We start from the raw sequence: 15682 nt of genomic DNA on the forward strand, positions 1-15682 counted from the left end.
GTCTAAAAAGGGGCTGCTGGCTTTGCAGTTATTCGGATGGTTTACGAAAGTAATAACAACATGAATATAAAATTTAAAAAACGAAGACTGACAAGAACACAACGATAAGATCTACATTTGTATAACCGATATTTAACAAGTCAGCACAAGCCTCTTCATGAGAGTATTCATGGGAAGATATTCGCTCTTGGCGACATGACAGCTCTGCCAAAATGAAGCTGAGCCATCTTGATTGCCCCCTGGTGGCTGGTTGCAGTAAAGCTCATAAACCCTGCCTCCTCCATATTAGCAGATGGGACATGACCCAAGTAAATTTTAAATAAATTTAGATGGTTTCTGTTATTTTAAAGTAGTTGTAATCACACTGATGTATGTTCTTGTAAATTTGGTTTCATTTAGACATTTGATGCTTAAAAATGGGATGAAACGTCATTGTTTACACATATTAGCAATTGGTTTAGGATTTGTATTGATGGGACCACTGTCCCATAGCTTAAACTGGACGCTAAACTACAGGAGGAAGTGGAGATGCGTCGTCTATCTTAAAATACAACTTGTGATCAGGACTAAAGTTAGCTACTGGCTCCATTAGTTGTCTGGAATAACAATCTTCAATTACAGATCATAGCTGTGGAACTAATTTCAGATATTAAGTGGCTGAGGGAAATTTGCCGTAAAATATCTGTGATATAATAATTAATCTGTCTATTTGCAGGAGTTATACATGTATAATGTGACTGTAAACAGACGGTAACAACTCAGATCATCCTTCTAACTCGTGCCAGAGGAAAAGGCAGCAGATATAAAGTGAGGAGACGAAAAATAAAATATAACAGTGGAGCAGTTCAAAGCCTAAAATTGATCCTGTGGCCCTCTGATAGATTTCTGACCCAGAATCCACCTACAGACTCAGCAAAGACGCGACAGTGATGAAGAACAAGACTAAACAGCAATGACAGCGGAGACTGTGGTCATCTAGTCTAAAGATTAAACATTCGTACATTGAACTTGAGCCAATATGAAGGATCGGGGCTTGTTTCCATGTGTTTGACGAAGGGAAAGGGGCTTAGGACCTGCACACACACATTTACCTGACATTTATTATAAATGGGATGGAGACTGCATTGTTTTTAGTGTTTATCAATGACCCAATATCCTGGATAAGACCAGAAGTACCACAACTTTAAAGTAGGACAAAGAAAGACAAACAATTCAGGAACTGAAGCAGGTATATGGAGTTCAGCCATGACTGGTCTGACTGTTAACACGTTGTTTTTCTACTGTGTCACATCATAATGTCTTGTTTGATAAAGAACTGTGGACGAATCAAGACTAAACTTTTGTTTTAATTGAAGATTAATTGTATCAGTTTTGTATGTAATGACCGTAGACGTAGATGGAAGAGACGACAGCTCCCCGACAGTGAAGCCAAAGCACTAGGATTGCCCCCTGGTGGTTGGCTACAGTCATAAACACTGCCTCCTCCATGTTGGTGGATGGGACACGGACCAAATTAAAAAGTCAAAATACAAAGTCAAATAGATTTTTCTCAAAGATGGTTTCTGTCATTTATCACAGCAATGTATGTTCTTACTCTACTCTGTCTCTAAGTTTGGTTTTAAGAACTTTTTTGATATCATAAGAATGGTGTGAAACATCATGATTGACAGCTTTACATCTGGATAGTGGAAGGAAGTGGAGACATGTCGACCATCTTTATTTACAGTCTACAACATCAGGACGTTATGTCTGGGTCATGATACAATGTCACATGTTTAATAAAGGCCTGTGGAATAATCACACATATTGGTGCAACTGAAGCAGGGATTTCATCAGCTCTTATATGTGATATTACATACATATTTAACGTCCAGACACGACAATCCTCTTATTGAAAGTTCCACAAGAACAAGAATAAGGTTATTTCCCCAAATGTTTTACCATTGCTTTAAAGGTTAGTTTAGCAGTGGCGCTCCTGTAAGTAAATGTTGATTCACTGGTATTTACATTGACAAAATGTATTAAACTTTTGAATTCAGCAATCCTCCTGTCCAAAGTTTTTATTTAAGATGTAATCACATAAGATTAAAAATAATTTAGCTGTAAACGACAGCCGTAGATCCGAATTGGCTTTCCGATACTTCTTGTCAGAATATCTGAACTCCCCTCCTCTCTTTGACTAGTTTCTCCTGACTTGGCACCTCAGCAAGTCAAGACACACTCATCAAGTATTTGCCCACACAGTCCGACACGGATCTACTGCAGCGTCGATATGTAAAGTCCACTGTTTTTTATGCTTCAGAGCTTCTGTGCTAGGTGCCATTAGCATCAGGGGGGGAATTGTACAGTTTGGCGTCTCTCCAGGTCGAAGCCTGCTGCGGAGTAATAGACACAAAGAGACGAACATCATGTCACCGACCTCTGCACACATAATTAGAGTGAAGGCTGAAAGGCTGAGCCGAGACACCTCACCTCCACCTCTCGCTTCCAGGGGTAGACGCTGATGGAAAGCCCCCGACCATCACTCTTCCTGGGGTTAAGCGTGGGACAAATGCATGGTCTTTCACGAGGGGACGGGAGCTGAGAGGAGGAGAATCATGTGCGGCAATTAGAAAATGACATGAGATCGCACAATGAAAATCTAATCGTTCCATTATGTGTCCATAATTACATTTTTTAACGTTCATAAAACCCTTCATCATGTTTCACCGACTCTTTCCACCGCTCGCTTTAACGAGTGCTGGGGCAAGTGCTGCGTTGTGGAGATACCAGTTCAAGTGTCTCTATTTATAACTGCGCCCTAACTGGCAGTCACATGAAAGAGAACATGTACAGACATGCCAATACAGATATAGAAAATACATACACACACATATTTACATGTGTCATGTGTGTGTGTGTGTGTGTGTGTGTGTGTGTGTGTGTGTGTGTGTGTGTGTGTGTGTGTGTGTGTGTGTGTGTGTGTGTGTGTGTGTGTGTGTGTGTGTATGTGTGACACTGGAACATAATCTGCTTCCACTTGTTAGCATTAGCACATGTATTGATAGTTAAGAAAACTTTTAAACTTTTAATCCAATTATCAGTGTGTAAAGTAAATGTGGAGTATCATGAGCCTGCATTTCATCAAGCTGTATCACACACACACACACACACACACACACACACACACACACACACACACACACACACACACACACACACACACACACACACACACACACACACTAAAGCAACACCAGTAAAACCATTATGAGCTCCATCAACAGTCATGACGTCTGTGGCTCTCAACATCACTCACCTTACTGTTATTACTTAATGACACTGACATATGTGTGCATTTTCACACACACACACACCACACCACACACACGCACACACACACACACACACACACACGCACACACGCACACACGCACAGAGGAGCCATTATCCAAATGAAAGGATGTGGCTGCATCTTTCTGTGGGATGGCAGTGATATGAGTAGTTGTGGGGCATAAGGTTAACAGTGGGTGGAGGTAAAAATGTGTAGATCTACTCGAGTACAGTACGTTCCATGAGCACAATTTTTCCTTGGGTGAATACTACGACATAAGCACAAAAACATCCACAGACCACGAAATCAATAATCCTATACGTCAAAATCAATAACCCAGACATGTTTGACCTATAATAATAAATCCACAAAAAAGTGATTTGTGTAGATGAGAGACCTGGTGTCGCTCAAACAGAATTCGCTGACGATTGATTGGTCGTCTCCGTGCACTGACCTCTGCTCTGTGGTCAAAGGCTGAGTCATGCATCTCCTCGTAGTTCATCTGGTCAGGTTTTCTGCAGAGTCAGCAAATGCACCAATCATCGCCTTCATCATTAACAGCATCATCATCAGCATCAGTTTCATTGTTGTAACCATAGACTGTTTGTCAAGATGAATGACACTACAGCTCCGAAAAAACAGCTTGATCGCCCCCTGGTGTCTGGTTGCAGCACAGGTCATGAACCCGCCTCCTCCATGTAAGTGGATGGGGCACAGACCAAACCAAGAAGTCAAAGATGTTTTCTGTCAATTCTCATCACGCTGATGTATGTTCATATCTGTGGTTAGTTTGGTTTTAATTAGTTAATCTATTGAAAGGTCATGATTGACAGGTGAGACCGACTCTGGCTCTAAATGACCAGATATCTCGGCTTCATTTTTGGAGAAAGTGGAGACATGTCATCCATCTTTACACACAGCTTATGGTCGTACCCACAACTCACAATAAGTAGTATTTTCTCCTGCATGTAGCCAGGACGCAGACGGCGACTCCGGCTACGAGCAGCAGCAGTCCAATGGTGATGCCAGTGTACACATCATCTAAACAGAAGAGTGGATGTAATTCTTGCAAAGACGAGGGGCTTCAATGAACTGCAGAGACATTGATGCAAGGATACAGAAAACAGATTGAGGTGAGACAGTTGGATGGAGGTGTGTTTCTTTATTACCCATGTCCTCTGGTTCAGGTGTCAGGGTGGGAGACGGCTTCGCCTTCATGTGGCAACGGTTCCCCGTCCATTCCCGAGAACATCTGTGATCAGACATGGAAAACAGATCCATGATTGATACAAAGAAAATCAATCGTTCAAACTATAGCACTTTTCACAGTTCAAAGTTAGTGCAGGTGATTTGCAGGTGGTAAAACCAGAAAGACAGTTCAGATATAAACTGTAAAAATGTAGCGATTAAAAATCTGGTGATATTCTGTATTTCTTATTATTGTCAATAAATCCCACAAAAAAAACAAAAACGAAAACACTGATCTTTTTTATTAAAGATGTAAAACTTCAGGAGGAATGAATGTGCTGGGGACTGATTGTAACAGGGTAGAGGCTGGAAAGTTTTGAGAGAATAATGTGTTGTTTTTAATCTTTTCATGGTATTTATTGACAATATAAGACACAATAACTTCAGCGTTATCCTTTAAAAAGAGAACAAAAAAATGATAATGAAGTAAAACAGAACAAATAAAACATTAAAATAGATAAAGAGAAGAGACTATACATGAATCTTAAGCACACATATTCTCTCACACCATATTTTACAAAAGCACTATCTTGACAAATGGTGTAGGATTTTCCTGCGGGACATCCTGGACCCGAACACAGACTAATTGCAAATAGTTTGGACGGTCTGGTTTGCTGCATCTCTGGAAAAGAAAAGCAACTTCCTCTATTCCCAAACAAGGATTGTGCTCCAAGTCAACATCTGTTCGGTATCAGCTTGATTTCTGAGCAACATTGACCTTCTAATGCGAAACACAAGCCCTCTGCAAAGCCACGCGGTGTCATTATCATTCAGAGGGGGTCAGGGCACATATTGTGTGACGGCCTGGCCATGGCAGTGGGCCGTCCCTGGCCTGCTTCCCCCGGTGGATCCTGCTCGGCAGAGTGGAGAGACGTGACGCAGATACTGAGCCAGAGGAAGCCTCCGTTTCTCGGGCTCTGCTGCAGCAGGGCTGTTATCAACGCTGGAACGGACACAGTTCCCCACCGCACAGAATGACGGCGGTGAAGTTACATAATGAGGAAGCAGCGGAGCATTTCTGCGACCAACAGCCGTAAAATAGCTTAAAATCTCATACTCCCAAAGAGTTTTCCTGTTCCAGCATTTCAGTGGGATGGAATTTGCCATTACGTGACACAATGTGACACTGGGCCACATGCAAGAATAATTTTGCATTCCAAGATGCTGGTAACTTGCACAAACTTATTATTTTTCTTTTTTCCAATATGATAAATGTTGCCTCTGTGGGCAGGTTCCTGTCATATATATCTTACATGCTGCAGAGTTGTAAAGGTCCTAAGGGATCTATTGGCGGAATTTGAATAGTATTCATTCTAGCGAAGTTTTCACTAGTATGTTTCGTCTAAATTGTACACATTTCTTTTTCTTTACCCTAGAATGTCCCCTTTATATTTAAATACTTCATATTTACATCTGGAGTGGGTCCTCTCTACGGAGGCCGCCATGTTTTTTACAGTAGCCCAGCCTGGACAAACTAAACACCTTTTGAGTTTTTATGACAACTGAAGGCTGCCACAGGTTCTTTTTCATGTTTTGAAGAGGAGGGTGAGATGTTGTCCCCGACAGTGACTTGCATTAAGACCGTGAGGCATCTGGCTGAAGGTGAGAATCTCCATTTCAGTTTCTGACCAATCAGTGACCCCCTCGTGCCCTAAGAATGCAGGCATAGTCCTCCCGTTTCTCCTGCTGCACAACTCACATCAATTTTGGGGGGAGAATGAGAACCTTTGCAAACGAGAATGGAGAAATGTGAATCGCTCAGAGAGGATTCACTGGCGCATAATGATGTCAGCAGATGCAGCAGCAAGTCCCATTATTGCATTCTTACTTTTATAATGAAATATCACATCGCAGATATTCCAGGCTGCTGATGCAGAAGCTAAATTCACAATCTCTAGAAAACCTCCAACAGAGCGAGCATAGAGTTTGTCTCCAATGTGTTTTTGAAAGGCAGACCGAGATTCCTATGACAACCTATAGCCGCTCAGCATATTAATCTCATTTTTTTGTGGTCTACACACTGAGACCATTGGTAGCAGGGGCCGTGTTTAAATATTTACCAGGAGAATCCATCAGAGATTCCCAGGAAACTCTGTGCTGGTGGATAAATGAAGGCAGAACCACCCTGGTTAAGCTGTGGGGGATACGCAGATTCCCACAAGCTTCATGGAGCGTGTCTTTTCCAAGGAAAGAAACGAGGCTGATGGGATTTCCATGTTTTAAGTCTCACAAAGAAAGATAAAGGATGGGAGGGGGAGTGGGAAGAGGAGACATGATACTTATCTTTGTTTGTGGATGTTCATGAATGTGTGAGGTGTGTGCGTTTGTCTGTTTATGAATGTGTGTTTGTGTGTGTGTCCCGGTGAAGTTGAACTCACATGCAAACGGGCCCGTGTTTGTGCATGTGGCACGAGCCCCGATCCAGGCAGAACATCGGAGGACAATCTGCAAAAAAGAAATTGACCGTCACGGCTGAATCTTGTGCAAACAAATACACAGAAAAGAAAAACTTCCAAAGTTTTGCCTCCACTCTGTTTCACTGTCATTTTCCATTTCTCTCTTTACCCGAGAGGAGACAGAAAAACACTCAAAAAAAGTTGCTCTAACACAAGAAAATGAAATCAGTGATTGTTGCCAAGGGAAACTGTGCTGTGTGCTCTGTTCAGTCTCATCCATTAACCTCAGACACCGTGAGCTTGTACAATAAACCACAAACATACATCCATTTTCTCCCTGCACATCTGCCGTCAAATATTCTCCCCTCTTTAAGTTGTGTGAGGACTGACTGTGGAATAATCTTCAAGTTTGAAGCCCTGAAGTTCTGCTCAGCTCCTGATAAAGTTACTTTGGCTCAGCAGTGGTTTTCGGATTGAACGAGAGGTTCGGTGTTTGTCCTGAAAATGCAGGAAAGCGGAGGATTTAATGGATTTTGGCAGCGTGCAGTAACCTGCGAGGTGTGTTTTGAAGACCAAACAGTCCGACTCGAGAAGGTCCCGAGAGCCAGTGCTCTGGGTGGAAATGAGCCACCACGAATAGGGATTTGGCAGCACTTCAGTCAGAAGTGACTCATCAGAGCACTATACAGTGGCAACAACAACTATATGTAGCCGTTAAATAGCAAAATCCATGTATTTTAAAAAGAAATCTTCTTTTATGTATACAAACATAAAAGAACTGTCTTGCCGCTGAAAAGCCATATTTAAATTAAATGTCACAAATGGTTTACATCATAGCAGGAAAATGATCTTTAAACTGGAACTACATATATTGATATACTGAGAAGTGAAAGGCACAGAATGAACCCTGTGTCCTGTCATGGACAATGTATTACAACAAAAACTCTAAAAGGGGCCGGGTTAGTGAGGATATGTTACTCTGGCAGCTGGACTCGTCGGAGTGGAACGGCAGACAGTCGAACAAGTCGTCGCAGCGCTTCTGAAGTGGGATACAAGCAGGTGGACCTGCTTCACACACCAGTTCTCCCAGCTCGCACTGCAGCAGAGCTGTTGCACAAAAAAAAGTAAGAAGAAGAAGAAGAAGCAGAGAAAATTGGTAAAATATGTCGAGGGAGGGGGGAGGGGGAGGGGGCAGCGTGCATTCACAGATCACTATGAGCAGCATACTATAAAAGGGATTAGAGATTGTAAAGCTGCTTTGACACTTTGATCCTAATCTGTGGGATAATGTGTGTGTGTGCTTTCCTAATTTCCCCTCAGTGGATAACGATATGAGCGTTACCAGTCTCACAAGAAGGGGATTTCAAGACATTCTTTCAGTTCTCGCATGAAAATTCAAACAATCAAGGGAGGAGAGCAACAGCTCACACCGTTCACTAAACTACAACGCAGATCATTAATAGGTTAAATATGGAATAAAGTCGACAGGGACAACACAAATTATTCTTCCCAGTTTTAGACAAAAAGGTAAAGTTTGTCTCACTGTTTCAAATAAAAAGAATGAACAGCAAGGCAACTGAGCTCCCTTTAAAGTATCTAGATCTTCTGTCTTCATCCCAATGCAAAGGAGGTGGATTAAATATTAACCATGGAGTTTATCATGGTGAAAAAAGCATTAAAAAAAATCAACAGCAAATTCTTTCCAGAGATGACGATGCTGTTACTGTGGATCACTTTAGTGGCTTTCTGACACTTTCTTGCAACAGGGGTGTTGAGTGCATGTGCCAACAAGTTTTTACATGGGTCACGATGCAGCTCTCTCCACTGGGGATGGAGAGCACCTCTGTCAGTGCAGCTGTGCCGCACAGTGAATTACATCCTCATTAAAAGCATTTTGAAAAAAGGCGGCCATGACCACAGGGAACCATCATGATGTTGTAACTGCAGCAGACAATAGATTGCTGAGGCTTTAGCCTTGTAAGTGTATCTGTGTAGATCAGTTTTATATGTAACAGGTTACACAATATGATCAGCACTGAATGTTCCGGACATGTGAACAGTGATGTGTCCACTTACTCGTGTAGAAACTGAAATACAGCTGAATAGAGATGTGACTGCTAAGATGAAAATGAACCAACTGCATGTCAGGGACTAGGAAGCTTTAAACTGAACTGAAGGTAATAATATGAATCAGTAAAGTGACTCATAATTTACACCTCTAGACAAAGAATGTGATACACTTAAGTTGTTGTTGTGCCATATATTTGTTTCTATTGTTCATAACATCGGCAGACTACTAAAATATTCTGTCTGTCCCCATCTCTGTGCTGGCACCTGTCTAGTCAAAGTAATTCCTGCTTTATAAAGACACACAGATACTTACGGCAGCTGTACTCATCGTCTCCGTCAGGGCAGTCGGGGACACCGTCGCAGCGCAGTATGGACGGGAGGCACAGAGAGTCTGAACACTGATAAAACCCAATGAGACAGAGGAGCTGAGGAGGAATAGTCCCAGGTACAAAGGCCGGACAGTGCTCTTCATCGGACTGATCAGCACAGTTGGGCTCTTTGTCACACCAGAAGTTCTTTGGGATGCACTGGAAGGAGTAGGCACACTGGAACTGGTCCGTACTGCAGGTCAGAGGCTGGGGAGTCACTGGTCCTGTTGGGACACATAAATACAGATAAACACAGCGAGATGAGTGATCTGTTCTTATTGAGTTTAGCTCACACGCAGCGAGAATCCTGGAGTGAGGAATCTCACAGGAATGTTTTGAGACAGTGTGGAAAACAGAGAGGTTTGCTAATGGCTACAGTTCAGAGAGGGAGATCAGGGGTGGAGGGAGGAAACACAGTAAAAAACACACAGTAAATGTAATTGCTTTCCCCCCATACTGGGTTAGGGTTAGGGTTAGGGTTAGCAGTATTTCACATTATTTACAGATATTCAATCCATTAGTGAGAAATGAATCAGACAAGACCTGGACTGGCAGAGTCCACTGGGAATATAAGTCAGGTACATAAAAGAACGCCCATACGCAGACATGCAAACACCCTCGGAGAAACTCACACATGCAAAGAGTGTGAATTATGATGAAAGGTGTCGAAGAGGCGTAAAACTTTGGCTGGAAATATAATTTACAATAACATGTCGTTGACTTATTTTTACCCTGCATCCATTTAATTATAGTTCAGTATTTAATTTTTACATTGTCATTATCTGCGACAGTGCAATTAAGTCTACATTCATCGATGCTGTGAACCCAATATTTCAGTTCAACAAATTGATGTGCCATGTGGGTGATGGGGTGAACAATAAAGGACATAAAGAATTCTCTGTAAGTGACCATTATGGCATGTAGTTAGCAATATTAGATGTGGGCCACATATCAAGCACTATCAGTGTCTCCCTCCACAGGTACAGGCTGGGCTGTATCGATGTGCCATACGTATTAAACCCGGCCCTGTGCAGTGAAGCGTTATTGGTATTTTAATGTGGAACCCATTGGTGAATTCTCCAGGATTGGCGTTTGACAATAAAAGATGATGTGGTCATATGGAGCTGCCGGCGGAAAGACTCCCATAAACCTTTGTTCAGTTTTTGGGTTTAATGTTTTCGATATGATTGACCAGATTTTCTAACAGGCCAGGGATATTTCTGGGGAGCAAAAGACAGATGGAGGCGAAGGGACAAAGTGTCGTCCTGACCTGTGACGTCCACATAGACATGATAGACTAAGCCTGCTTCACATATCACAGTGTTCTCATTTTACCTACTTTACACCTGAGAGCTCTTATCACAAAAATGAGATAAATATGGCAAACATGGTACCAACAGCTGCATATGTATGCATGGAAAAATACAAATACATCACCAGTCCAATTTGTCTATCTTCTTTTAGCTCTGTTTTGGTCTCCACCACCTCCAGAGGGAAATATCTATCTCCTAAAGGCCCCACTGTATTTAACAGTTAGCTGCTAACTTTGTCTGTATCATTTTTGGTGCTGGGCAGGAACTTTGACATAATACCTCATTGTTAGCGAGCTCTCCCTGCAGCCCTTCCATTGTCATTCATAAACAAATGAGCATGTGGGAACTATTTGAATATTCAAAACTATATATTCACTAAAAAAGACTTTGGAGTTCAAGCTCATCATTCAGCAAAAATCCATAACAAACTTTGTTGCTTCGGTTCCAACTATTGACATCGAACTGATTCCACTGACGTTCGTTCTGCCTCTGGAGCCGATCTGCAATCAGAGTAACTTTGACGCCCCATCTGGAAAAGAGACCTAAAATAAGCTAATGTCAACAGACTGTATCCCAAATGAGCCAATCCATGAAGAGGCTTCATCACCTGTATGAGAGAACAGGCACATGGTCCTTTACCAGATGAATAAAAGCAGTTGCAAAGATGCTATAGTTTGTGCCTGCAGGTAAAAAAGCTATATATCACCAAGGCAACATGTTGAAACTCTGTTCAAAATGCCAAGTGGACTGTGCTTTATCAAACACTCCCAGCCAATATGCTCAAGTAGATCATATTCATCACTGAGCTGCAGGCAGCGCACTACAGTGCACATAAATAAACCCATAGATCGCGGCTCCATATTCAGAGTGGTAAGCACTATTTTAATGATTCAGTTATTCTGTTATGAATCCCGTCCTGGGTGCTTTAGTGTCGACCCTCTGTTATCAGTATTCAAAACAAGTGTGTGGCAGTCTGTTTATGTGCGGCGATATTTCAAAATGTCAAGGGCTGAACTCGCCCCGTCTGTGTAGTGAGATGTTATTAATGGTGGCAGTACCGGGCGCAGTCAGGCAGCCGGGACTGAAGGATAAGTCGTCGATGGCGAGGACCTCGGAGGCTTCGCCTTCAGCTGAAAATTCCCCTCGAATAACCACCTGTATGGGTGCAGAGACAACCTTCATCATATCATTCAGTCAGTCACCTTTTTATTATTTTTCTACACAATTTGTCTACACAATTTTGTTTTTCTATATTTCCCTCTGACATACATCTGCATATGTAGTCTATAATATTAAATATAATTAAAAAAATCATTAAGTTTTCATGATCTATGTCATCATGTGTGATGGAAAAATGGACTCAGCTAGTATTTCTTTTTCCACCCAAAACTGGACTTTGAGGTCATAAATGTAACACAATCAATAATGTGCACATGAGTGTACATTACATCAGTGTTTATTTAGGACTTTAGCCAAACCAGCATGTTTCTCTATCTGATCCAGTCACTGTTGCCTTCAGAGACAAAGCTGGAGTCACTTAGAAATTAACAGCGCTATAATAGATTTCATTTTCTGTTTTTGTGTTAATAAAATGGATCTTATTTTTTATTTCCATTAATCTTAATAAAGATGCTCAAAGTTATAAAGAAAATCTGAAAGAAAATAAAAGTTAATAGGTGAAAAACCTGCAGATCATTATGTTAAACGACTGAAATTAAACTCATCCAAACTCACAGCGGTGAATAAATCCACTTAGTTAAAATGTCTTTGAAACAGGAAGTGGATGAACGCTGATGGTGAAGGTTGATGCCGACACTGAGGATGTGAGAAGGACACAAACAGAAGGTGTCATCGAACTCCAGATGGCGTCTGAAGGGTCCGACTGGGTCAGTACCCCCTCACTACACATAAACGGCTCCTGGTGTTCAGCCAATTTTCTGCTGTGATGACTTTATTTCTAAGGAAATGTATGAAATATAATAAATACTGTATAAAATCACGATTTACCATGTCAACCAATCTGTCTTTGTATCTTTTGCCAATATATACATTTTGTATTAATCACTTAATTTATTGGTCCTTGTTTCTGGTGCTTTTGCCCACTGTTGGCCTGCCTTTTATTTAATTATCATATTCAATATCTTGTAATCCATCATTTTAATTACTGTAATCTAATCTAAACTAAGAAACAGCAATATAAAATGTCCACCCATCTATTATATGTACTGACTTTCCTTTGAGAGTCAAGGGGGACTGGAGCCAATCCCACCCAACACTGAGCGAGAGGTGGGCTACATCCTGGACAGGTCGCCAGCGTCAACAAACAACCATTCACATTCGGCCCTGAGGGCAATTTAGCGTCTCTATCTAAACTAAGCTGTATGTCTGTGGATTGTGGGAGGAAGTTACCCAGAGATAAGGCAGGCACCAGGATAACATGCAAGCCCAGGTTCAAATCCCTTCTTGCTGTGAGGCCACTAACCACTGCACCGCCATACAAAACATTATAAAAAGTCATAATGGTAAATTCTGAATATTACAGACCTGAAAACTGTAATTACTGGAGAACTGAATCACTGTCTGCAGCCATGTTCCCATCTGCTGTTGCACTGAGTTCTTCCACGTCACTGTGCTCTGACCCAGAGGATGAGTCTGGACCAGGACCTGAAGATCTCCATGTGTCGCCGCGACATAACAGTAGAAACTCATCTGATGGATAAGAGTGAACAGAGGCTCATCGGCTGATATTATGTGTATCATGGCTTTGTCTTAATGCTAAAGTTACCTGACAAGTCTGAGTGGGTCTGAAAACCGGACTGATCAGATCTGATGTGGTTCTGTTTGCTCCATCGGGCGACAAGGACAGGAAATATGCTGCAGGAGTAAATGAGAGACGATAAGCTGGAGCTTGTGCATTCAAAATGTCCCATGTGGCAAATGTGAGACGCTCTAACCTGATGTGTTGCTGTGGTCGTTTTTGAGTCCGGAGGCTTCAGTTGTTCTCGCCCATTCAGAAAAAGTCTCTGAGCTTTGATTCAGGTCACAGAACCCCTTCTCAAAGTTATACCTATTATATGTGGAACCTTCAATAGAAAATAATAACACTCAGAACTGTACAGCTGCTTTCACTGTGTTTCAAATATACAGTATTTCACCATTATTTGTGCTTTGGATTCCTTGCACAGTAAAGATTCATTCAGCAGAGCTTAGAAACCAAAAAAGGATTCCTGTTGATTTAATAGCTAAATGTGCAACAAGGGTATGTAAAACATACAACACACAATATATACAACACATATTTTCAGAGATATGCGAGTCAGGAATCAGATTTACATATGTTACATATATTACACATCCTCTACCACTGGCTTATAGCTTCAAACGTAACAATTATTAAGAGGAAGTCCCTGTTTTAAAAGATGTGCATTCCTGTATGGGTAAGATGAGGATACATTCATATTTTTAAAGTAGAAAACAACTTAACGTAATATAGAGCAGTGAATCTTCAAAGCTACAAAGTTCCTATGGGGACTTTGAAAGAGAAGTATAGTATCATACCAGGGGTACTTGTAGGGGCCCAAGTGTGAGTCAATCAAACAATATCAATGAATTATTAATACATTGTATCTAATTAATTTAGTTTATTTGGAAGCAATTTGTGTTGAAATAATGTTCAATACTTTTACCATGAATGAATAAACAGGAAGCTAAAATACTGTATTATTTCAACTGTTATTCTCAGTCACATGTTATAACACCGTTCCTACGAAGGCATTAAATATAAAAGTGGGATAAGAAAGACTAAATGACCTAATTTCCTAATCGTTAAAAGCTAATAACACAAAACAGACGTATTTACAACAGGCCTCCATTACCCAGTCACAGCTACAGGCATTGCATGGTTTCTTTGAAATTACAGTTGTGGGCGAAAGACATTTCTTTTTTCAGCTGGAAATAGGCTGAATGGTTTTGAAAGATATATAATTTCACATTGAGGATATCTATATATATTCACCTATTTCAACCCTCATCAGAGAGGTAATTCTCTCTCCATGGTTACAATCCTGGGAAAAAAATTAGTTTTCACTTGCATTTACACCAGTGAGCAGCATATTAAATACTCTATATATCTGTTGACTCTTACTTTCTGTTCTAGTCCACACTGTTTGTATTTTCTTATTGTCTTTTACCATTATACTGTATATTTTACTCACAGTTTTTCTCATCGCTGCCATCTCCACAGTTGTCCGTGAAGTCACACACACGATCCTCAGGCACACACGACTCCAGAGTGCAGGCAAACTCCTGCTTAGAACAGCCTCGGACACACCCAGGGATAAACACCAGACAGAAGGCCAACAGCGGCCACACCGAGCCCGGCAGCGACGACATCATCCTGACAGTTGTGTGTCCTTTCACTAAGAACACTTTATTTCCACCTCTAGGAAAATAATTTGTCACGGCATGGGGAAAATGTCCTGTCGAGGCCCAGCGTTACTCCGTTGTGTACAGTTTTCTTGGATCTTGATATGATCCTGTCTGCGTGTTCATGCCGGTGACACGTTGTAAAGGTTAATAAAGGTCTTTTATGGCCGTTGCACAATAAGGTCACTTTGCTTGTTGTGTGTTCCTGTATTTACCATGGAACAATGATATGAACAAAATTTGGATATATTTACATATAGACCATATCTTAAAACTGACAAAGTAGTTGGCTCAAGTTTATTCCTCTTATTCGTTTCAGTTATTGTAGGTTTCAAGTTTAAATACCTGGTTTAATTACAATTAGCTCATGTAACTTTGTTTTTTTTTGTTACTTTCAGTGAAATCATAGTTTAGGTTTCTTTTCAGTTTGTTTGTCACCTTGAGTTTAATCTTAGTTTCAGTTTCATCTCTTGTTAATTCAAGTTTAATACAAGTTACTAGTTGAAAAACTGTTGAAAGAATTGCCATCTTCTTCCTTCTGGCTACAGA

The 15682-nt window shown here is 41.1% G+C and overlaps 2 protein-coding genes and 1 long non-coding RNA gene across 3 annotated transcripts; all 3 read right to left on the bottom strand.

Annotated features, from left to right (window-relative positions):
- Positions 1-1683: 1683 nt before the first annotated feature.
- LOC124851156 lies at positions 1684-2756 on the bottom strand. Its single transcript, XR_007032240.1, has 3 exons — positions 2672-2756; positions 2473-2580; positions 1684-2375 (listed from the first exon to the last, which is right to left on the bottom strand). It is a non-coding gene; the product is annotated as an uncharacterized LOC124851156 (long non-coding RNA).
- A 1641-nt stretch (positions 2757-4397) lies between these two features.
- Positions 4398-8182, bottom strand: LOC124851165 (MAM and LDL-receptor class A domain-containing protein 1-like). Its single transcript, XM_047337932.1, has 5 exons — positions 8164-8182; positions 7936-8064; positions 6940-7006; positions 4483-4565; positions 4398-4405 (listed from the first exon to the last, which is right to left on the bottom strand). The coding sequence occupies exons 1-5, from the start codon at positions 8180-8182 to the stop codon at positions 4398-4400; spliced, it is 306 nt and encodes a 101-aa protein (XP_047193888.1).
- A 1036-nt stretch (positions 8183-9218) lies between these two features.
- LOC124851166 (MAM and LDL-receptor class A domain-containing protein 1-like) lies at positions 9219-11890 on the bottom strand. Its single transcript, XM_047337933.1, has 2 exons — positions 11767-11890; positions 9219-9619 (listed from the first exon to the last, which is right to left on the bottom strand). Exons 1-2 carry the CDS (start codon positions 11888-11890, stop codon positions 9300-9302), a joined length of 444 nt encoding a protein of 147 aa, XP_047193889.1. The 3' UTR covers positions 9219-9299.
- Between the last annotated feature and the right edge of the window lie 3792 nt (positions 11891-15682).

This window comes from Hippoglossus stenolepis, chromosome 19, assembly GCF_022539355.2.
Source record: "Hippoglossus stenolepis isolate QCI-W04-F060 chromosome 19, HSTE1.2, whole genome shotgun sequence".
NCBI lineage: Eukaryota > Metazoa > Chordata > Actinopteri > Pleuronectiformes > Pleuronectidae > Hippoglossus > Hippoglossus stenolepis.

Coding starts and splice junctions, on each gene's coding strand:
- LOC124851165 (XM_047337932.1), bottom strand. Junction 7,007..7,935: donor CGACGAGTCCAGCTGCCAGA/GTAACATATCCT, acceptor TCTTTTTTGCAG/ATTGTCCTCCGATGTTCTGC. Junction 4,566..6,939: donor AAACACGGGCCCGTTTGCAT/GTGAGTTCAACT, acceptor GTCTGATCACAG/ATGTTCTCGGGAATGGACGG.
- LOC124851166 (XM_047337933.1), bottom strand. CDS start 11,890: ATGAAGGTTGTCTCTGCACCCATACAGGTGGTTATTCGAGGGGAATTT. Junction 9,620..11,766: donor CGGCTGCCTGACTGCGCCCG/GTACTGCCACCA, acceptor GTGTCCCAACAG/GACCAGTGACTCCCCAGCCT.